The following is a 24755-nucleotide window of genomic DNA, read 5'->3' on the forward strand; positions in this document are numbered from 1 at the left end:
GAGGCAGAAATTCTCTTTCTGACTACTGTGCCCCAGACTTTGTCTCCCATCTACCTGCTTAGGGCTTGGTTTCTCAACAGGCTGACGGTTAACTTGGAAAATGGCTCCTTGCTGCTCAGTGACTCAGACAAAGTCACTGTTGGCCTGGTGTACTTGGGCCATCCCACTTCTGGACTGCGGCTCTTCCTAAATGATCCAGGTCACTTATCCAGCCAAGCCAGTGGAGTCCTTGGTATGCCTGGACACTGTTTACAGCAATCTGTGACTTCCTGATCAAGTACTTTCTTCTTTCACTCACCCTGCCCCTCCCCCCCTTTTTTTTACTATCCTCTGTTCTGTTTCCTTTTTCTGATCACCTCCTTTCTGAATGTTCACCTCAGGGATCATCTTTCCCCTCCCTGGTCACTCTCTACCTCTAAAGCATTCCCTTACTATCACCTGCTCCTCTGACCATCCTTAATGCTTTGTTCAGCCCACTATCTCCCCTCCTCCCATATTCCCCTTGTCATCCCTACATTCCTATCACTCTGTAGCTCAGCTCATATCCCAACTCTTTGACTATCCTTTCCTTCCAACTTGTGCCCATCTGACAATTCTCCCACACCTCCACACATCTATCTATCAATACTCCTCTTTGAGAAACCCTTTCCTCAGCACACACTCAAAAGTTACCTCTTTCTGGGAACTGAAATCTGAGTTTTTGCTTTCCTCTGTCTCTTTCTTTTTTTTTTCTGCCTTTCTCTCTGCCTTTCTTTCCCTTTCTCTAGCTCCTTCTTTCTGTCTTTCTCTCTGGTTCTTTTTCTGTCTCTCTGACTTGCTGTTTCTCCTTCTTGGTTTCTTCTCATTTCTGTGTGTGTATGTCTCTCTCTTTTTGTGTCTCTAATTCTCTGTCCCTCTTCCTCTAACATATCCCCCTGACCTCTTGCTTCTCAGGTCAGTTTTACCAGGATTTGCAGTGGGATCCTGCTGGACTGAGCACAGTTGAAGACACAAGGGAGCTGAGTGTGAGGGGAAAGACATATACAGTCACCAGGTAGCTATTGGCCAGCTTACTATGAGCCCAGGCTTTCTTTCCACATAGAGAATCCCAGGTTTGGGCATCTTATGCCCAAGCACAGATCTGGTCACTCAAGGCAGTGGTGACACCTTGGTCAGGTGGTCCCTGATGGTCTAAGACAACCATGGGAACTCTGCCATCCCAAGATAATCCAAAATCCAGAGATCTTCCAAATATCCACAAAAATGAAAAACAAAAAGATCTTTGAAATCCATGGTTAATTACATAACATGTACGATAAATAGCAAACAGTACAGATCTTGGGAATAAAAAATAAGGCAGCTAGAATTAGGAGAAACAAGGTACAGATCATTTAAAAAGATATATAATCTGAAACCACAGATAACTGAAGGGAAAAAAATAGTTAATGTAACACCAGAGATAATAGACAATTAACAAAACCCTCAGAATTTTCTGACAAGCTGTTTGCATATTTTGTAGAAAGTCCATGGTGGATTTCCAAGGAAGCAGAGATATCATCCCACCGCCAAAGTTATCATGCTTGTACCTAGAGCAGCCCTTATGAGGTGGAAAAGGCTCAGGGCCAGCTCTACCCTTCTGGTCCCCATGCCTGGCCCAAGCAGGACCAGGAACTGCCCCTGCCCTTTGCTAATTGCCCATCTGGGACCAGGTGAGGGTATGCTATAAAAAAAAATCTTTACCAGCACTTCTGTGTGTGATGCCTCTCATTTCCTGTGGGACAATGGTGGGAAATGTCTTTGGTGACTGAATCCTATAATGAAGTGTGGAGTCAGTCACGGAGGAAGAAGGATATCTGTCTCAGGGACTTATTCTGGACCAGTCTGGGATGCAAATCCAAAATTCACAGATATTCCAAATGCCTGAATAAGTTGGACCCAAAAAGATTTTTCAATCAATTGATCAACAAACAATTATTATGTGCCATTCATCATATTAGGATCTGAGAATTGAGATATAAAGAATTAAATAATTTCTCTCTGTAGACCTTTGGAAAAAAGAAATGGTTAATTAATTCCTGGAGTTTATTAGAGAATAAATGTATCCCTTCCTTTGGAGCTTCTACCACTACCACTCTATTGGTATTGTTGCTTGTCCTTTGTTCTCAAAGAGGATCATGACATCAGGAAGATGATGCCGTGACTTGCAAATGATTTTCAGTGAGGCAGGGCTATGCAGTCACCAACCTCACTTTCTCCTCCAGAGCCATCTGGGTCCAGTGGCAAGATATAGATCAGGATGACTAGAGATGGCCCTGGGTATAGTGGGAGACCTTGGCCTTTTTAAGCTGAGGTCTTTAACAGGTCTCAGTTTGATTGAGGCAATACCCATTCAGTGATTAAGGCTATGTTCTCTGCTAAGGCAGAAAATGACCTCTTTACCTAGTTAAAAAAAATCAATCAGGGAGCATGTAATATTAATGGAATATTCCCCACCCATTAATAGCCTTCATGTGGAGCTCATTAAGGAAAGCTTGATTGGGGAAGACTTGTTTTGTAGGGAAGTTTTCACATCTTTTATTAATTTCTAATTAGGTACCAAGTCACAGGGTTGTGATGCCCTCTGGCTCTAAAAAGGGTATATATACTCTGAGGTTAGCATTTTGCTTTGGGGCTCACTCATTGGAAGAGTGTTCTTGTGATTTGACCAAATGAGACTCCGGGTAGCCATTAAGGAGCACTTTGGAAAGTACTTTGGAAAACCCAGATGTTGGTGCTTCTCTCTCTAGTAACTATGCCTTGGTCAGAGTTGGATATGTCTGTTGATCTAACTGTCTAATTTCTGAGACATTTAGAAGCCCTGTCTATTGGTCTTTATTTCTCTGCTTGTATTTTCTCTATTTTCTTTGTTTGGATTTTTTCTGAAGTTCAGGGTGCTGACTTTTCCCCTGAACTAATGAATGTAATTAAAAAGTTTGTTGACCCCTTAAACAGCTATCTTTCCTAGTAAAGCAGATCTAAGAACCTGTATGAGCAGTCATCCTGGGTATGCCAGCATGGTTGTCGATACAGAGGGGAAGATCCCACTCAAACTTGTGGTTCACTCCTCTAAGAAGAATAACTACCTCCTTGGGCTCAAAAAGTCCTTGGGGGATCTTTCTAAAATGCTCACTGATGCTCTTACTTTGAATTATTAGTCAGTAGGGGAAAAAATTACCTCAAAGTGAAGGCATTTACCAGAAAGGCATAGTAAGAACAGTAAATTTCCCTAACAAACCTGAGGCAGACTCACAAATACACATATTATCAGTAGAAATATTGGGCACGGTGGGGGCGGTTAGGTGGCACAGTGAGTAAAGCGCCAGCCCCGGAGTCAGGAGGACCCCAGTTTGGTTCTGGCCTTAGACACTTAACACCCACATAAAAATACTAGCTGTGTAAACTTGGGCAAGTTACTTAACCCCAATTGCCCTCCAAAAAGCAAAAAAAGAAAGAAAGAAAGAAAGAAAGAAAGAAAGAAAGAAAGAAAGAAAGAAAGAAATATTGGACACAATTTTAAAATAAGGTGGTTGTGAGACAACCATGTATGGAACATATGACCGAGGAAGCTCTCAACTCTGGTACCAAAAGGCTCTGATATTCTATTATTTCCCAGGTTTTCACCTTGCTCCCCTCTCCAGTCAGCCTCCTCTCCCGACTCCCAGCCATGCCCATATATGAGTGTCCCACCTGGTTACAGTGTCTCTATTAGGCAGGTCACTCAGCTAAGCTTCCTGGGACTGCTCCTCTTTGTTCAACCACTAACTACTAGGACAATTTTTTTTTTTCTCTCATGCCTTGCTTGGTCTTGCCTCCTGTCATAGCTATCTGTATATCCCTAGAGAAAGCATTCTTAACCTATGATATGTGAACTTCTTTTTTAAAAAGTTTGATAGCTATTTCCTTTGTGATCCTATGTATTTTGTTCATTTAAAAATACTGTTTGAGCAGGGGTCTATTGGTTTCACCAGAATGCCAAAGGGGTCTAGGATACACACACACACAAAAGTTAATAATTCCTGCCCTAAAGAGCATGTCCCACTTTGTAAAGGTTACCAGGGATGTAGCCTATCTTTTATCAGCCAATTACCACCTATTCTCTTGATTCTATGGAAGACAATTTGATACTTCATAAAGATATAAGAAGACTTGGCCACTTTTTTCCAACAATACCTTCTGTGATTTAATTAACTGGACTGGAGGAGAGGGGTTAATTGATCAGGGATGGATTTTCCACCCCACCCCCAGTAAATAAAACTCTCCCTACTTCACTAAGGGTTTTCTGATGAGCTCTGTGTGTCTATATAGAACCATAAAATACTTCAGCCTTAGAATCCTGCATCTAGATGGATTTAGGAGGAATTCTTATCCAATCTCCTCTTGAGCAAGAATCCCCTTTATAAGTAATTATTCTGAGAGTAGTTATCCAGCATTTGTATGGAGACTTGAAATGATAGGGAATTTTCTATTTCCCAAACAACATTCCACTTTTTAGACAGTATTAATTAAGAAATTTTATTAAGATGTTTTTAACATTAAGATTTTTTTGACTATTAAGTTTTTTATTATCTTATTATTATTATTTTGCTTTTTAGAGGACAATTGTAGTTAAGTGACTTGCCCAAGGTCACATGGCTAGTTTTTGTGTTAAATGTCTGAGGCTGGATTTGAACTCAGGTCCTCCTGACTCGAGGGCCGGTGCTCTATTCACTGCGCCACCTAGCCGCCCCTTGATTATCTTATTATTAAGAAGTTTTTTCCTTCCATTGAATTCAAATATACTTCTTTGTACCTTTCCTAAAATGATCTACCTTCTGTTCTTTTGTGACCAATTTCTGTTTTCCACGACAACCTGCAAATGTGAGAAAACAATTCTCATGTCTCTCCCCCAATTTGCACTCCAAGGCTAGTTTCTTCTAGTCTCTTTCTTCCTTGTTTCTTTAATGATCTTCCTCCTCTTACCATCCTGGTTGTCCTTCCCTGGTTTGCCTCTGTCTTTCAATGCCCTTCCTAAAATATGGTGTAACAAATCAAATACTAAGAGTTCCTATTCACATAGAATTTTCTGACTTACAAAACCCTTCCTCTGATTCAATCTCTTCAGAGAGACAGCATCCATAGATCTTTTTAGTGTCTCAATTTTCGTACATCCTCTCCAACATTTGTTATTTTCCTTTTTTTTGTCATATTAGCCAATCTGACAGGTGTAAGGTGGAAGCTCGCAGTTGTTTTAATTTGCCTAGATCTTTTTGTTATAAGGGAAAGGATTCTCCTCCTTACCTCACCTGATATTGTCATAGATGGTCTAGAATGTATTAATAAGGCATTTAATTGTAAAGGATGTGTCCCTGATCTCCTGTGAGATGCAAGTGCCTCTCTGATTAGAACTTTAAATAGCAAATCCTTGAATGAATTTCAACAGTTTGAAAATTTCCTGTTTTCTCCTGTCAACTAATGGACCCATTTAATGTCTTTTCAATATGGAAGGAGAACCTAAGACATTTATTAAGCACCTAATATGTACCAGGGGGCAACCAGGTGACACAGTGCATAGAGTACTGGCCCTAGAGTCAGGAAGACCTGAGTTCAAATCCAGTCTCAGATGTTTATCAACTGTGTGACCCTGGGCAAGTCACTTAATCCTGTTTGCCTCAGTTTCCTCACCTATAAAATGAGCTGGAGAAAGAAATGACAAATCATTACAGTGTCTTTGCCAAGAAATATCCAAATAGGTTTTCTTGAGTCAGATAAAACTAAGCAACGATAAATACATATCAGGAACTATAACAAGTAGTTTTATAACTATTAGCTCATTTGATTCTCACAACAACCCTATGAAGTAGATGCTATCACTATCCCCATTTTACAGTAGAGGGAACTGAGGCAGACAGATAAAGCAGCTTTGACCAGGGTCACATAGTAAGAGTCTAAGGTTGGATTCTAACTCAGGTCTTCCTGACTTCAGGCCCAATGCTTTATCCATCTAGTACCATCTAGCTGCCTCCAAATGGAAGAGATTATAAACTGGAACATTCCTGTGAAGGACTCCCCTGAAGGGAAAAGGGAAGGATTTCTTCCTCACCTTCTTCTTTTTTATGGAGCTCTGATGAGCTATTGGATGAGTGGAAGATACTTCATCCAGGAAGGAGTAGAGACACGTACTCTAAAATCACAAGGACACAGAGATAAGTCACCTGAGGGAGAAAGCAGCTTCAAGGATGGTTATTTTTACAAGTCAGAGTTGGGTTATAAGAAGGAATAGACCCTGAGAATTGAGCTTGAGGATTCTAGAAAAAGTCTTGCCCTACTAGGAGTTGTGAATTGACCTTGCTGCAGTTAACACAAGTACTTTACTTGTATTGCACCTAAGTTTGAGCACAATCTTCCATGTTCTTTGTATGCTTTTGTGGGAGACTGTGCCCCAGAACTTCTGGGGAAGATGTTTCCCTGTCATTTGAACAAATGCCTTTTGTGAGAGCTTATTGAGTCTACTGGCTCATGGGAAGCACACTGGTGAGGTCTTGCAAGCTGTAGATGGCAACTTATTCTACTGGGGCTTATCCTTAGAACCTCAGGTAGCAGCTGTTCTCTTGGGACCCAACCCATCAGGACAAACTTATGCATAAATTGGGGGGGGGTATTATAATAACATGGACAGTTTGGCTATATGTGGCTCATCTGTCACTTTTTGGTCAGTTGATTGATTTTTAAAGCTTTAATTAGCAGAGGTTGCTGCTCACCAGTTGCCTGATTCTATTCAGTAATCAGTATCAAATGATCTCAAACACTTATACCCAGATGTTATATGCCCCCAACCAATATCAGATGGCACTTTTTGCGGGGAGTGTTTTATTTCTAATCCCTGTGTATCAGATACTTGGTTTCCTCTTTTACCCTTTGTGGGTAACAGGAATTTTTTTGGAACTGGTAAAGCATTCATTAAGGATTTACTCTGTGTCAAGTGCTGTGATAAGCCTGGGATATAAAAACAAAAGGTAAAACAGTCCCTGCCTCCAAGGAACTTGCAAAATATGTAGGGAAAGTAGTAGCTGTGGAGGGGTGTTTTGACTCAGAAAGTCGGTGAGTGGAGCCATGGGGGAGTAGATTGATGCCTCCTTTCCAAGAGTAATGGCAGTATTATTTGATTATGATTCCACACCTGGAGAGGGGAGGAATACAAATTTGTAATGGCAAGGCCGTTGGTAAGAGCATAATCAGGGAGTAAAGCAAAGCATTGCTGGGGTATGGATGGAATAGTGAGCCTTTGCAGATGCTTACAAATCAGAGCACAGGACCCATGATGGGAGTTCTGGAGATGAAAGGATTAAACCCTCACGGCATGGTTTCTGACTCTGGCAGTGAGACAGCTGACTGACATAGAATTATTATGCCTCAGATGAAGTAAAAAAGCAGGGGTGGCAAAGTCTCAAGATCTCAGACAAGGCAACAGTAATCACAGCTGTGGTTAAAAAGAAAACTATGTCATGCTTAAATAATAGATAATGAAAAAAAAACCCATCCATACATACTGCAGATACTGCATCCATACATGCACAGAAAGGCACAGCATTTAAATATTTGAAGATAAAAAGAGAATCACAAGGAGAAATACACAGAAAACTATAATTATTCATTCTTTTGCAAGCTAGACAAATTTAAGAAAAGCATAAGAAAGAGCTTAAGGGAATTTTAGAAAATATAGATGTGACATGATAGATCTTTTTGTCATTAATGAATGAGAATCAAAAGGAGCATGCCTATTTATCAGTTTTGTGTGGTACCTTCATAAGAACTGACTATTTCTAGAGCATAAAAACTCAAACAAGTACAGAAAAGGAGAAATATTAAACACATCCTTTACTGACTACAATGCAACAAAATTATAATCACTAAAGATTATTTTATGAAGAGTCAAATGTAAATGGAAACTAAATAATATAATCCCAAATATATATGGGTCAAAGATCATAGAAACAGTAAAATCAAAGAAAATTATAACAATGAGACAACATATCAAAATTTTGAGGATGCAGTTAAAGCAATTATTTGGGAAATTTTAACTTCTAAATATTAGCAAGGCATGGTCCAAGGGCTTACTGAAGGTAGGCTTATCAAATCAGACTTTTGACCCAATCACCATTTTTACTCCAGGACAATACCTCCCCTTATCCTATCCCTGCTGCATTAAATAGAGATTATTCAAAACGGTGTGTGCACAATTTAATTGCACTATTAGAAATAAATAAAAAAAATTTTGTTGTTCAGTCGTTTCAGTCATGTCTGACTCTTTGTGACCCCCATTTGGGTTTTTCTTGGCAAAGACACTGCAGTGATTTGCCATTTCTTTCTCCAGCTCATTTGACAGATAAGGAAATTTAGACAAACAGGGTTAAGTGACTCGTCTAGGGTCACACAGCTAGTAAGTGTCTGAGGCAGGATTTAAATTCAGGAAGATAAGTCTTCCTAGTTCCAAGCCCAGTGCTCTATCCACTGCTCAAAACAAACAAACAAACAAACAAATGATAACAAAGACAGAGAAACAAAACATTAAAGCAACCAGAATAGATCGGGAGCCCATGGATCCTTCCTAGACCAGGCAGCCAAAAACTTTCTTTCTTTATACACAAGTCAGAACCTATCAATCAACAACTATATATTAAACATGTACTATGTGCCACAGTATATTAGATATTAGGGATACAGATACTAAGAATGAAACAATCCCTGCTTTCAATGAGTTTATATTCTAATGAGAGATAAAAATTGCATATTAAAATATATAGTTATATATGAAACTATAACTTTATATAAAGTTAACAAATACATCTACACACAGTAATTAGATACAATGTGCTAAGGGTAGAGTGGCAACTATGTGGCACACTGGATACAACAATGGACTTTGGAATTGGGAAGATTCATCAAATCTGACCTCAGACACTTACTGTGTGACCCTGGGCAAGTCACTTAACCCTGTTTGCCTCAGTTGCCTCATCTGTAAAATGAGCTGGAGAAGGAACTAGCAGAACTACTGCAGTATATTTGCCAAGAAAACCCCAAATGGGGTTTTTAAGAGTCGGACTCAATTGAAACAATTAAACAATAACACTAAGGGTGGGAAGGCACTTAGTGGTTAGGGGGTTGAGAAAAGGTTTTGTGCAGAAAATGGTGCCTCAGCTGCATCTTAAAGGACAAGAAGTTCTTTCTGAGATATAGGTAAGGAGGGAGGGCATTTCATGTATGGGAGACACCAGTACAAAAGCACAGAGATGAGAGATGGAACGGAAAAGAACACGGTTCTGGTGCTTAGATTCATCTCTCCCACTCCCAAGTAGAGAGGTAATGTATTAGCCCCTGCTAGAATCCCAAGGCATAATGATAATGATATAAGAAAATGATAAAATAATAAAATTAATAATAAGATAATGATAATGGTTTGACCCAACATGCTGCTAATCTTCCTTACTAGATTTTAACCTTTTTGGTCCTGCTCTGTTTGCTGCTGTGACCCTTGATCAGTCCAATCTGACTCTGCCTCCCACTCCTCATTTGCCTCTGTTTCTTTCCCTCACTTGCAGCTGGGCCTGGTTCATGCCCAAAACATATAATCTCTTTCCCTTACCGACTCTCCCGGTGGCCTCCCCACCCTGAGTTCCATTCTCCTTCTTTCAGGACCTCATTCCACTGGGACATGGCAAGAATGTGCAGGGGAGAATAGGGAGACATGTGTCTACTATGTGCCTCAATGTTAGAGGGATTGTGGGGAGACAGGCACATTAATGCATAATGGGTGGAGCTATAGAGCAATATAATCATTTTGGAAAGCAATTTGGAATTATGCAAATAAAATTAGTAAAATGTCTATATGCTTTGACCTAGAGAATTTAGCCCAAGGAAGTTTAGCCTTGTAGCTCAAGGAAGTCATTGATTTCCATGATAGGGGAAACTTTGGTGATTATAAAATACATATACGTGTATATAAAATATATATTATAAATTATATATATCAATAAAAACTTATTTTTAAAAATCAATTCAGCAAAACTAACATATCAACCAATTGTTTAAAAAGGATAAGGCGGAGTGTACCCCTGCCACCAGCCCTGGGAGCTGTAGATTGTGGTATTTTTAGGAGAAGGCTAGGTTTCCTTAAGCACCAGAATATGAGAGAAGAGACCTAGAATGAAGGGAATTTTCTTAACCATATATTGCAGTGGAAAGGGAGGGTAGAGGAGGATAGAAACTGGGGAGAACAACAGAGATGAGAATGTAGGGAAAGGTAGCCAGAAAAAGGGGGTTTCATCTAGGCAGAAAGTGGTTCTGAATCACTGGGACTAGCAGTGCATACTGGGTGTCAGGCACTGTCTTGAGCGCTTTACAAATATAGTCTCAAGAGGCAACATTTGCAGGCCTACTCATAGGACATTGGCTGTTCCAAGAACAGAGAGGTGAAAACTACTACATAGTCCTAACTAGAATGTCAACTAAATGTCTGCAGACCCTGACTCAGAGGTGGGGGAAAAATGGGAAGGCATGGGAAGGACTCTTTGTTTTGACAGGAAGCAGTTCCTTATCATAATCACTGACAAATATTTATTGAATGTTTATCCCATAGGGAAGAGGTGCGAAATACCCTTCTTGCATTCTAAGAGTTTACTGACAGATGGGGAGGGGTGTTGGTGAGCCTGAATTCATCTTTTCACTTTTCTAGTGCCAATCCTCAGCATCCCTCATAATGAGGATCTATGGGCCCACAGAGAGTAGGTGTCTGTGTGTGTGTGTGTGTGTGTGCTTGAGGGAGGATAGTTATATGGAACCTTGTTTGTGTTGTTTTTCATTAAAAAAATTTATTGATGCCTTCTGTTACCCCAATTGTGGTCACTTCATATGTGTGTATAATATCTATACATTTGTGTATATGTGCATATATGTATGCACATACATGTGTATACATGCATATATTCTCTATATAAATACATACATGTGTTTAGTCATTTTTCAGACATGTCTGACTCTTTGTCACCCCATTTGGGATCTTGGCAAAGGTACTCAAGTTATTTGCCATTTCCTTCTACAGACCATTTTACAGATGAGAATCCTGAGGCAAATGGGTTTAAGTGACTTGCCCCAGGTCACACAGCTAGTAAATGTATGAGGAAGGATTTGAAGGATTTGAACTCAGGTCTTCCTGACTCCAGGCCCAATGCTCTATCCACTGTATCTCCTAGCTGCCATATGTGTGTTTGTGTGTGTATATGTGTAGAGTGTATGTATTTATATATGTATGCATGTGTGTATATGTGTAGAGTGCATGTATTTATATATGTATGCATGTGTGTTTGTGTGTATATGTGTAGAGTATATGTATTTATATATGTATGCACGTGTGTTTGTGTGTATATGTGTAGAGTGTATGTATTTATATGTATGCATGTGTGTTTGTGTGTATATGTGTAGAGTGTATGTATTTATGCATGTATGCATGTGTGCATGTATGTTTTTTGTCCTATTGCCAACTTGACTTTTCTCTTTTTTAGAATTAGACTAGTTGTGGTATATGATTGTAATAGAATACTATTGTGCTATAAGAAATGAGGATGGTTTCAAAAAAACCTGGAAAGACTTACATGAACAAGCCAAGTGAAGTGAGAAGAACCAGGAGAACATTGTACATAGTAACAGCAATAGTGTACAATGCTCATCTGTGAATGACTTAGCTATTCTCAGCAATACAATGATCCAAGACAATTCCAAAGGATTTAGGATTAAAATTACTATCCACCTCCAGAAAAAAAATTGATGGAGCCTAAAGGCAGATTGAAGCATACTTTTTAAAAATTTTCTTCATTTTTCTTATTTTTTGTGTGTGTTTTCGTTTGCAACATGGCTAATATAGAAATTATGTTTTGCATGACTGTACATGTATAATCTATATCAAAGTATTTACCTTCTCAAGGAGGGGAGAGGGAGAAAAGGGAGGGAGAGAATTTGGAACTATTCTTATCACCATTTTCTAGAGGAGGAAACTGAGGCAAAGTGAAATGCCTTAACCAGGATCACAAAACTACAGAGTATCAGACAGAGGTTTGCTCAGGTCTTCCTGACTCTAGGCCCAATACCTTAACCATTGCACAAATACTGGTACAGTGTTCAATAAATCCAAGGCCCCTGGCTACTGGGGTAAGTACTCACTATTTGACTGAATTTCCAGGGAAAACTGGAAAGTAGTCTAACAGAAATCAGGCTTAAGGGGAGGCTAGGTGGTGCAGTAAGTAGAGTGACAGCCCTGGAGTCAGGAGGACCTGAGTTTAGATCCGGCCTCAGACACTTAACACACACACACACACACACACACAAACTAGCTGTGTGACTTTGGGCAAGTTACTTAACCCCAATTGCCCTCCAAAAAAAGCAAAAAGACAAAACAACAAAGAAAAAGAAAAGAAATCAGGCTGAGACTACCTTCTCACCCCATATGCCAATATAAACTCTAAAGAGATACATGGCCTAGATATAAAAGATCATGCCATAAACAAATTCGGAGAATGTCTGGACACACCCTGCCCTCATCTCCTCCCCTTTGTTCAGGCTATTCTAGGGGCATGGACTGTCCATTCTTTCCTAATTTAGTTATTGGATTCTTTCCTGTATTTTAAAGTTCAAGTCAAATGCTCTCTCCACCAGGAAGCCTTCTCTGATCCCTCTTTTTTTTCAGACTTCATATTGTGCCTTTGTTTATATCTCTCTGGCGCTTATTTTCTCAGATAAGATGTGTGTGGACCCATGTAACATATGCATGTCCACATGGGTCATCTAAATGTGTAGACATAAAGCTTGTGGAACTTTTTCATCTGGCCCACCTCTTTTTTTTTTTTTTTTTTTTAGTAATTGGGGTTAAGTAACTTGCTTAAGGTTACATGGCCAGTTATTTCTGGGTGTGGTGCTAAGTATCTGAGCCCAGATTTGATCCCCCAGGTCATCCCAACACTGGGGCTGGTGCTCTTACTCGCTGAGCCACCTGTCCGCCCCTAAGCAATTGGGGTTAAGTAACTTGCTCAAGGTTACACGGCCAGGTATTTCTGGGTGGGTGCTAAGTGTTTGAGCCTGGATTCGATCCCCCAGGTCATCCTGACACTGGGGCCGGTGCTCTTACTCACTGTGCTACCTGGCTGCCCCGGGCCCACCTCTTTTCAAAGGAGATGGTGGTTTCCACCTTGAGAGGAGCAGGAGAAGGACCATGGCTGGTCACTTAATCCTTCCTTCACCTATCTCCAAGATGCATGACATAATAGAATTGTATCTGTCTTCTCCTTCCTCCCTGTCAAATGTTGCTGGTCTAGGGATATAAGTAAGGTTCAGAATCAAAGCTGCTTCACCAGTCGCTTCTACTCAGCTTACATTTGCCAGTTGAATTCACCAAACACTAGTTATAAAAAAGACTATAATAAACAAGAAATATATAGCCTGTAACTGGAAGGGCAGTAGTGCCCTCAATAGTAACAAGGAAGTTAGGAAGAGGGAAGCACCTAGGAGTAAAGATAATGGGTTCTGTTTTGGACATATTGAATTAATGATGTCTATGGGTCATCCAGTTAAGACATCCAACAAGCAGTTGGTGAAACAAGATTGGAGATAAAGAGAGATGTTAGAGCTGAATAAGTTTTTCTGAGAATCCTCTGAATAGAAATAAAAATTGAATTCACAGGAGCTGATGGGATCATCAAAGCTAGACAGTGTGGAGGGAGAAGAGGGCCAAGGGTGCTTGGGGGAGAGCCAACAGTTTAGAGGCTGAGAAGAAGCACAGGTGGGATGAACCAAGAGAGTACAGTATCACAGAAACCTGCAGAGAAGCAAGTATTCAAGAGAAGAGGGTGGTCAATAGCATCAAAGGCTAAAGGGAAGATAAGGACAATGAGGACTGATAAAAGGCCATCAGTTTGGGCAATCAAGAGATCATTGACAACTTTGGAGAAAGCAGTCTTACTTGAATGGTCAGGAGCCATATCACAGAGCGTTTAGGAGAGAGTGAGAGGAGAGGAAATAGAGGCACCAGTTATGGAAAGCTTTCTCGAGTGGTTTAGCCACAAAGTGAAGAAGACATACAGGGTGACAGCTACTGGGAATGTTCAGATAAAATGAAGATTTTTTTAAGGGTAGGGGAAGAAGGACAGAATCCATTAGGAGATGGAGCGTGGCAGATTCCTAGCCCAGAAAAACACCCACATAAGTCTGGGCAGGGGGAGCTTGTGGGAGCTGCACCAGTGTGGACCTGAGAGCAGGGCACAGAAGAATGAAAGCAAGCCCCAGGCAGCAGATCTACCCACCCCCAAGGGAGATTCACAGACATCTCACCATCTGCAGGAGGATCTATCAGAGCTGGGTAAGAAAAAGCACAGAGCATGTTGCAGTAGCTTCTTCTGGGGCTATCAGCCCACAGCCTGGATATTTAAAAATCACCTACCTGAACCTCAGGAAGCCAAGATGGCAGAGTAAACCTTAGCTGCTTTAATCCCCCTCCTTGACCCTGACAACCCAGAGATTAGTGCTCCACCCAGTGTAAAATCCTGAAACAGTGCAAACAGCCTCAGGTTTGGGAATCCTAGAGGAAGGGTGTGACTGAGCCTGTGCCAAGACTGAAGTGAGGGGCAGGGTGTCCCAAAAAGCCCCACCTCAGCTGACCAGTGGGAGATCCCAAAGCCCAGGAGGGTGGAGCCAGCAAGCACTAACACCAGAAGCCCAGGTGTGCCTTAGTACAACCAGGGAAATCTGCAGACACCAGCACTGCTGGCCACCAGGTTCTGAGCCTGCTTGAGCTGTAGCCCAGGGGCACAGAGGCAGAAACCTGAAGTGGTCAGACCACCCCTCCCCCATACACATTAATCTGTGAGCCTCAGGGTAACCCAGGGGAAACACTGAGAGTCCTGGCCTTGGCCTCAGTCTAGATTGAATGAACAAAGATTGAAAAATTAGAATAAAGTGTAAAATATCTCACTGGAAAAATGAATGACCTGGAGAACAGATTCAGGAGAGATAACCTAAGAATTATTGGTCTACCAGAAAGCCATAATGAAAAAAAAAACCAGTCTAAACAACATCCTCCAAGATATTGTCAAAGAAAACTGTCCTGAGATCCTACAGAGGGAAAAAAGTTATTGAAAGAATTTGCTGGACTCCTCCTGAAAGAGATCCCAAATTCAAAACTCCAAGAAATATAGTAGCCAAATTCCAGAATCACAAGGTCAAGGAGAAAATACTGCAAGCGGCCAGAAAGAAACAATTCAAATACTGTGGAACTACAGTCAGGATTACACAGGACGTAGCAGCTTCTACATTAAAAGATCAGAGGGATTGGAATTTGATATTTTCTAAGGCAAAAGAGCTTGGACTACAACCAAGATCAACTACCAGGCAAAACTGAGCTTAATCTTTCAGGCAAGGAGATGGTCATTTAATGAAATAAGGGAATTCCAGTCTTTCCTGATGAAAAAGCCAGAGCTCAATGGAAAATTTGATCTCCAAATACAAGACTCAAGAGAGACACAAAAAGGTAAACAAGGAAAACACACACACACACACACTCACATGCACACACACATGCACATATTTTGTGAATCAATAAGGGCAAACTGTTTAGATCCCTATATGAGAAGCTAATAACTGTCAATATTGAAATTTATGTAATTATCACAAAATTTAAAAGGGATATACAGAGATAGAGGGTGTGGGTATACATGAACTAATCTGATGATAAAAAAAAACCTTATAAAGGGGTACAAAGGGATTATAATGGGAGAAAAAGAAAGGATGAGACAGAAAAGAGCAAATTATGCCACACAAAGAGGCATAAAAATATACTATAGTAGAGGGAAAGAAGGGAGGGAGATGAACATCATATGAACTTTATTCTCATTGGTTCTGGTTCAAGGAGGGATCAACATAATCAGTTGAGTATAGGATTCTAACATGAAAAGACACAAAATCTCATTATAATAGAGGGAAAGGAGGGAGGGAGAGGAGGACTGTATGAAATTTACTCTCATCAGTTTGGGTTCAAGGAGGGAATAACATACTCCATTAAGTAAAAAATCTATTATACCCTACAGGCAGTAAAAGGGGTAAGGAAGAAAAAAGGGGGGCATGTGGTTAGAAGGAAGGGAAATAGTAGTAAGGGGAAAGGGTAGGTAAATAGAGGAGGGCACACGGAGGGAATATTGAGGGAGGAGATGGTCAAAAGGAAAACTCTTAAGGAGGAGAAGGGAGAAGAAAGAAATAAGAACATAAACAGGATGGAGGGAAAGCCACAGATAGTAATCATAACTGTGAATGTGAATGGGATGAACTCTCCCATAAAATGGAAGCAGATAGTAGAATGGATTAAAAACCATAATCCTATAATATGCTGCCTACAAGAAACACATTTGAAACAAGGGGATACACACAGAGTAAAAGTTAAAGGCTGGAGTAGAATATATTATGCTTCAGCTAAAGTAAAAAAAGGAGGGATAGCAATCCTTATCTCAGATAAAGCAAAAGCAAAATAGATCTAATTAAAAGACATAAGGAAGGAAACTATATCCTGCTAAAAGGCACCATCAAGAATGAAGCAATATCAGGGTGGCTAGGTGGCACAGTGAGTAAAGCACCAGCCCTGGAGTCAGGAGGACCTAAATGTGGTTCTGGCCTCAGACACTTAACATCCACACACACACACAAAAACTAGCTGTGTAACCTTGGGCAAGTTACTTAACCTCAACTGCCCTCCAAAAGGCAAAAAAAAAAAAGAATGAAGCAATATCATTACTTAACATATATACATCAAGCATAGCATCCGAATTCCTAGAGGAGAAGTTAAGGGAATTAGAGGAAGAAATAGATAGCAAAACTATACTAGTGGGAGAACTTCAATCTCCCTCTCTCTGAACTTAATAAATCTAACCTCAAAATAAACAAGAAAGAAGTGAAGGAGATAAATAGAATTCTAGAGAAGCTAGACATGAGAGATCTCTGGAGGAAATTGAATGGGGATAAAAAAGGAATATACCTTCTTCTCAGCAGTGCATGGCACACACACAAAAATTGACCATGTACTAGGACAAAAAAACCTCACAATTCAGGGCAGAAAAGCAGAAATGTTAAATGTATCCTTCTCAGAACATGATGTAATAAAAATCATATGTAATAAAGGACCATGGAAAGATAGACTAAAAAGTAACTGGAAACTAAATAATTTAATCATAATTAGTGGGTGAATGAGTGGGTGGGTCAAACAAGAAATTATAGAAACAATCAGTAACTTCATTCAAGAGAATCTCAACAATGAGACAACATACCAAAACTTGTGGGATGCAGCAAAAGCATTTCTTAGGGGAAGTTTTATATCCCTGAATGCATACATGAATAAAATAGAGAAAGTGGAGGTCAATAAATTGGGCATGCAACTGAAAAAGCTAGAAAAAGAACAAATTGAAAATCCCCAATTAAATACTAAATTAGAAATAATGAAAAGCAAAGGAGAAATTAATAAAATTGAAATTAAGAACACTATTGGAATTAATAAGAGCTGGTTATATGAAAAAAAAAACCAATAAAATTGATAGACCTTTAGTCAATATGATAAAAATAAAGAAAGAAGAAAACCAAGTTACAAGTATCAAAAATAAAAAGGATGAATCTACCTCCAAGGAAGAGGAAATTAAAACAATAATTAGGAACTATTTTGCCCAATTGTATGTACATAAATTTGGCAATCTTAGTGAAATGGATGAACATTTACAAAAATATAAGTTACCCAGATTAATTGAAGAAGAAGCAAGTCATTTAAATAACCCCATCTTAGAAAAAGAAATTGAACAAGCCATCAATAAACTCCCTAGGAAAAAGTCTCCAGGGCCAAATGAATTTACTAGTAAATTATATCAAACATTTAAAGAACAATTTATCCCAATACTTTACAAACTATTTGGGAAAATTGGTGAAGAAGGAGTCCTACTAAATTCTTTTTATGACGCAAATATGGTACTGATAACTAAATTGGGAAAAGACAAAACAGAGAAAGAAAAATACAGACCAATTTCCCTCATGAATATAGATGCAAAAATTTTTAATAAAATATTAGTAAAAAGACTACAGCAAGTTATCACAAGAATAATACACTTTGATCAGGTAGGATTTATTCTAGGAATGCAAGGATGCTTAAATATTAGGAAAATATCAGTATAATTGATGACATCAAAAACAAAACTAGCAGAAACCATATGATTATCTCAATAGATACAGAAAAGGCTTTTGACAAAATATAGCACCCATTCCTATTAAAAACACTAGAGAGTATAGGAATAAATGGAGTCTTCCTCAAAATAATAAACAGCATCTATCTAAAACCATCAGCAAGTATTATATGTAATGAGGATAAGCTATAACATTTCCAATAAGATCAGGTGGGAACAAGGATGTCCACTATCACCCATCTTATTCAATTTGGTACTAGAAATGTTATCAGTAGCAATAAGAAAAGAAAAAGAATTGAAGGAATCAAATTGGGCAAAGAAGAGACTAAGCTATCACTCTTTGCAGATGATATGATGATATACTTAGAGAATCCTAGAGAATCAAGTTAAAAACTACTTGAGATAATAAATAAATTTAGCAAAGTTGCAGGATATAAAATAAACCCACATAAATTCTCGGCATTACTATATCTTTCTAATGAAATCCAACAGCAAGAGATTGAAAGATAAATCTCATTTAAAGTTACTGTAGACATTATAAAATATTTGGGAATCTACCTGCCAAAACAAGCCCAGGACCTATACAAACACAACTACAAAACACTTTTTACACAAATAAAGTCAGATCTAACTAACTGGAAAAAACATCAATTGCTCATGGCTGGGTCTAGCTAATATAATAAAAATGACAATTTTACCTAAATTAAATTACATATTTAGTGCCATACCAATCAATCTATCAAAAAATTCTTTACAGAGCTAGAACAAAATTCATTTGGAAGAACAAAAGGTCCAGAATATCAAGGCAATTAATGAAAAGAAATGCTAAGGAAGGTGGCTTAGCCACATCAGATTTTAATCTGTACTGTAAAGCAGCAGTCATCAAAACTACTTGGTACTGGCTGAGGAATAGAGTAGTGGATCAATGGAATAGACTGGGTACACAAGACTCAGCAGTCAATGACTATAGTAATCTGCTATTTGATAAACCCAAAGACCCCAATTTTTGGATAAGAACTCACTATTTGACAAAAACTGGTGGGAAAAATGGAATATAATATGGCAGAAACTGGGCATAGACCAATATCTAACACTGTATACCAAAATCAAGTCGAAATGGGTGAACAATCTAGGTATAAAGGCTGATACTGTAAGCAATCTGGGAAAGCAAGGAATAGTTTACCTGTCATATTTATGGAGAAGGGAAGATTTTATGATGAAACAAGAGGTAGAGAGCATTATAAAATGCAAAGTGGATAATTTTGATTACATTAAATTGAAAAGTTTCTGTATAAACAAAGCCAATGTAACCAAGATTAAGAGGGAAGTGGAAAATTGGGAAAGAATTTTTACGACCAGTGTCTCTGATAAAGGTCTCATTTCTAAACTATACAGAGAATTGAGTCAAATCTATAGGAGTACAAGTCATTCCCCAATTGATAAATGGTCAAAGGAACAGGCAGTTTTCAGAGGAAGAAATTAAAGATATCTATAAGCATGTGAAAAAATGCTCTAAATCACTATTGATTAGAGAAGTGCAAATCAAAACAACTCTGAGGTACCATATCTCACTGGCCAGACTGGCTAAGATGACAAAAACAGGAAAATGATAATTGCAGGAGAGGATGTGGAAAAATTGAAACCCTTATATCCCAAAGAGATCATAGAAGTGGGAGGAAGACCCATATGTACAAAAATGTTTATAGCAGCAGTTTTTGTGGTGGCAAATAATTGGAAATTAAGGGGGTGCTCATCAATTGGGGAATGGCTGAACAAGTTGTGGTATATGCATGTTATGGAATACTATTGTGCTATAAGAAACGAGGAGCAGGCGGTCTTCATATTTACCTGGAGAGGCTTATTATACAAACTGATGCTGAGTGAGAAGAGTAGAACCAGGAGAAATTTGTACACAATTACAAATACAATGTATGTGTGATGACCAACTTTGATAGACTGGACTCTTCTCAGCAATGCAGTGATGTAAGTCAATCCCAAAAGACTCATGATGGAAAGAAATATGTGCATACAGAGAAAGAACTAGAAAGAACTGAGTTTATATCCAGGTGGAAGCAAAATACCTGATCTTTTTCCTTCTCTTGTTTGGTTTTATGTCTTCTTTGCCATGTTTCATTCTATCTGATACAATCCGTCTTTATAACCTGACTAATGTATAATGTGAAAGTATTTACAGATCCTATACTTTATATATGCTGCCATGGGGGGGGAGAGGGGGACAAAATGTGAAACTCAAGGAATTGTGGAATTGAATCCTGTAAACTAAAAGGAAACAAACAAATTAATTTAAAAATTAAAAAAAAAAAGAAAAGAAAAATTGAAACCCTAATTTATTGTTGGTGGGGTTGTGAACTGATCCAACCATTCTGGAGAGCAATCTGGAGCTATGCTCAAAGGTCTATAAATAAGTGCAAACCCTTTGACACAGCAATACCACTTCTAGGTTGTATCCCAAAGAGATCATAGAAGTGGGAAGAGACCCCGTATGTACAAAAATATTTATAGCAGCTCTTTTATGGTGGCAAAGAATTGGAAATCAAGGGGATGCCCATCCATTGGGGAATGGCTGAACTAGTTTTGGTATATGAACGTAATGGAATACTATTGTGCTATAAGAAATGAGGAGCAGACAGACTTCAGTATAACCTAGAGAGACTTATACAAACTGATGTTGAGTGAGAAGAGCAGAACTAGGAAAAATTTGTACACAATTACAGACACAACATATATGTGACGACCAGCTTTGATAGACTGGGCTCTTCTCAGCAATATAAGGTTATAAGACAAATCCAAAAGACTCAGGATGGAAAGAGATATCCACATCCAGAGAAAGAACTACAGAGTTTGAATGCAGATTGAAGCAAACTACTTGCTCTCTTTCTTTTTCTTGTTTTGTTTTGTTTCTTCTTTCTCATTGTTCTTTCCATTGGTTATAATCCTACTTTACAACCTGACTACTGTTTAATATGAAGGTATTTGCAGATCCTATATTTGATTGCATACCGGCATGGGGGGGAGAGGAGAAGGAGGTGGAGAAAATTGGAAACTCAAGGGATTGTGGAACTAAATCTTGCAAACTAAAAGTAAACAAATAAGTTACTTTTTCAAAAAATCAATAAAGTATTACATATATTAAGAAAAAGAATAGGGGAAGAAGTTTGCATGTTTGTAGGAAGCAGAGAAGCCAGTAGAGAGAGAAAGATTGAAGTTAATGAACTATGGTCCTATGGAATACAGAACCACTGAGAACCTTGAACCTAGAGAGCTTCCCCTGTGAACTAACTCTGTGAGTTGGGAAGTGGCTCCTGAAGCTATGAGTATTTTTGAACAGAAATGAATTGATTGATTTTGATGCTACTCTCTTCTTAATTTTTATTTAACACATGGCATCTTATTCCCTTTATCACCTCCTCTCCCTTGGTGTTACCCAACCCTATTATTGGAGCTGAGAGAGTTGTCTTGATCCAGAAAGGGGAGGTCTCTGGGTGAGATGGTCTAAGCCTATAGGGGCAAAGAGAAGCTAAGCTAGGTCTTCTACTCTGAGTGTGTAGGGAAGGGGGGAGGGTATTTCCCAACAGATCAAAGGCCCTCTGGGAGGTGGGTATTGGCAGCTTATCCTGAGCTGTTGGCTGAATTTGGCCACTAAATACACATTACCTTGGGACCAGCTTCCTGGAATCAATAGAAGTAGGGGGAGGGAGGGGAGCTAGGGGCGAACTGGGAGAGAGGTGAATTGCTGATTCTAAATTCCAGGCCCTCCCTATTCCTGCATAGTCAAAATGGAGCCTGCAGCTCATGCCCTGCTACTCCACATTCTCCTTCTTCTTCTGGCTTCCCTCAGCCCCATCAATGCCCAAGAGGTACCTATATGTGTTCATGAACATGTATGACTACCTGTTCATGAGAGTGTGCATGTACAAATGTGTGAATGTGTACATTTGTGGACATATATGAATATAAGACAGTGTGAGTGTGTTTTAGGGGACTTGGGAGAGAATGTCATGGACCTGGGAACAGATATCTGATAATGAGTGTGTTCCAGATATTGGGGTAGTGCTAAATATCCCAGGAGTTTAGTGGGTTGTCTTTACCTCTCTACCTTTGTAGAAAGAGTCAGAGAACTTCCATAGAGTTTGAGTAGGTGGAGAGGTCTGTGTATGGACAGGGAAAAGCTTTGGCATAAGCCCTGGACACGTGACTTGAGCCTAGCTTTCTTATTAAGAGAATTACAGTCCCTTAGGGAAGAGGAAGGAAAAGTTCTGAAGGTTTCACCCCCAAAACACTTCATATCTTTCATCCCTTATGCTGCCATTAGCCCTTGATGAAAGATTAGAAAAAAATATCATTCTCCCCATCTTCAAGAGTGAGAGTCTAAGGTCCAGAGAGTTTTGACAGTTTTCCCCTGGTCGCCCAGATCTAGATCCCTAATACGCCCCAACTTTCTATGACACAATGTGGTCCTGATTTCCCATTCCTAGACTTTAAACTATATTTCACCTATACTTTGCTACCTGAAGCCCAGAGTATACAACAGTATTTGTGAATAAGCTGTTCAGGGTTAGTGAGGGGGAAACTATCAAATATTCTCCCGTTTTGTTTCCTTTTTCTGTCAATCCCATTCTAGGATGGCATTGATCTCTACAGTCTTAATGTGGATTCCAAGGTCACAATGCGCTTTGCCCATACGACCATCACCAGCCGTGTGGTCAATAAGGCAAAAGAGGCCCATGAGGCTATCTTCCAGGTGGAGTTGCCCAGAAGAGCCTTCATCACTAACTTCTCCATGTAAGTACTGATCTTGGATTGCCTACTTCTGCAAATTCCCCTTCTCTCCCTAACACCCCTTCACCCTACACTCCAACCTCCTTTGCTACATATTTCTGTCTATGAAAGGTATAAGGAACAATACTTATGATCTAATGTATGTACACCAGTGTTCAGAGTGTGGATAATGAATAGAGTGAACTTGACATCTTAGTACAAAGATATATACATATATGTATATATATACATCTTAGCACAAAGAAATATATGTATGTATCTATCTATATCTATAAACATATAGATATATAGATATAGATATCTTCATTTAACTCAAAGCAATTTTGTGGGATAGGACTCGAGTAGAGTATTGCATTGCAAAGCATACCTTGTTCAACAGAGATGGATCTGAGGGTCTTCATATGCATGAAAGTTTGGGAAACCAGGGCAAAAATCTTGGTGCAGAGTATTTGGACAAGGATAAAAGATGAAGTAGAGAGAGGTGATGCTACTGTGGAAATTGCTAGAGACTGCCTAGCCAGATAGAGGGAATGGATGATGCTCCACTAAGAATAATTGTTTAGATTTCTATAGTACCTTACGGTTTACAAAGTATTATCCTTACACTCATTTACGTCCTTTCAATTTCATCTAACAAGTTTCAGCCCACAACTGTTTGAGGTATGTGTCACAGATATTGGTATCCACATTTTACAGGTAAGGAAACTGAGGATCAAAGAGATTAAGTGATTTGCCCAAGAACATCTTGTGAGAAAGTGTGTTGACTGATCCTGAATGTAGATCTAATTCTAAGTAATGTGCTTTTTCCTCTCCATGAGGCTGCCTCCAGATCACAAAACTGGTATAGAGGCAAGATAAAGCTGTAGTGAGGGATGCCAACTGTCTCTATGTGTTCAAGATGTCTTTTTCTGTTATAAGCAAACTATCTAAGAAATTCATCATTTTCCTGAAACTTTTAATCACCCTGTTCTGTTTGATATTTCTAACAATGGCTTGGATGAAGACATAGATGACATTTGACACCTTTGCAGGTGACAGGCACCTGGGAGGTATAGTTAAATATATTGGACAACAGAAGAATCAAGATTCAAAATGATCACTATGTCTTAGAAAAATAGACTGAGATTAACAATATGAAATTTAGTGTGGATAAATGAATACTTTGAAACTTGAATAAAAAATGTCAGCTAAACAAAGGCAGGGTGAGGTTTAAATGATAAAAATCATCTGAGATTCCAAGATCAACAGGAATTAACATAGTAGCCCAAAATGATGACACAATATTCAGCAATATTAGGGAAAGCATTGGTTCCATAATGAAGAGGAAGGTAATTCTGTCTTTTCCTCTGGTCAAATCACATCTGGAGAATTGTTCCTCCTTCTGGGAACCACTTTTTGGAAAAAAACATTGATAAGCTGATACATATCTAGGGAACTCAGGATGGAAGAAGAGAAGGAGAAGAGAAGAAGGAGGGGAGTTGGGGGATAGGGAAGGGAAAGGAGAAGAAGGAAAGGGAGGAGGAGAAAAAGAAGGAGGAGGAGGAGAAGGAGGAAGAGGAGGAAAGAAGGGGGAGGGAAGGGAAGGGGAGGGAAGAAGAGGGGATAGAAGAAAATAAGCAAATGAGCAGCCATTGAAAGATGCAGGAAAAGAGGTGGGAGGCAAAGCATGGGAGTATAATGTCTCTGGAAGGAAGGAAGGAAGGAAGGAAGGAA

At 39.2% G+C, this 24755-nt stretch overlaps 2 protein-coding genes across 2 annotated transcripts in view; both read left to right on the forward strand.

Moving 5' to 3' along the window:
- The window catches only part of LOC138166900 (inter-alpha-trypsin inhibitor heavy chain H4-like), a 40812-nt gene extending 39088 nt beyond the window's left edge, over nucleotides 1-1724 (forward strand). Inside the window, exons 11-13 of the mRNA XM_069095389.1 lie at nucleotides 4-232; nucleotides 934-1033; nucleotides 1499-1724. Of these exons, the coding sequence (XP_068951490.1) occupies nucleotides 4-232; nucleotides 934-1033; nucleotides 1499-1583 (414 nt within the window). The 3' untranslated portion in view covers nucleotides 1584-1724. The remainder of the gene's footprint in view (nucleotides 1-3; nucleotides 233-933; nucleotides 1034-1498) is intronic.
- Nucleotides 1725-22039: 20315 nt separating this feature from the next.
- Nucleotides 22040-24755, forward strand: part of LOC138166901 (inter-alpha-trypsin inhibitor heavy chain H4-like) — a 30529-nt gene continuing 27813 nt past the window's right edge. The window contains exons 1-2 of the mRNA XM_069095390.1: nucleotides 22040-22120; nucleotides 22885-23045. Of these exons, the coding sequence (XP_068951491.1) occupies nucleotides 22040-22120; nucleotides 22885-23045 (242 nt within the window). The remainder of the gene's footprint in view (nucleotides 22121-22884; nucleotides 23046-24755) is intronic.

This window comes from Petaurus breviceps, unplaced genomic scaffold (assembly GCF_028583685.1).
Source record: "Petaurus breviceps papuanus isolate PSGF00001 unplaced genomic scaffold, PetGlider_PUasm1.0 227, whole genome shotgun sequence".
NCBI lineage: Eukaryota > Metazoa > Chordata > Mammalia > Diprotodontia > Petauridae > Petaurus > Petaurus breviceps.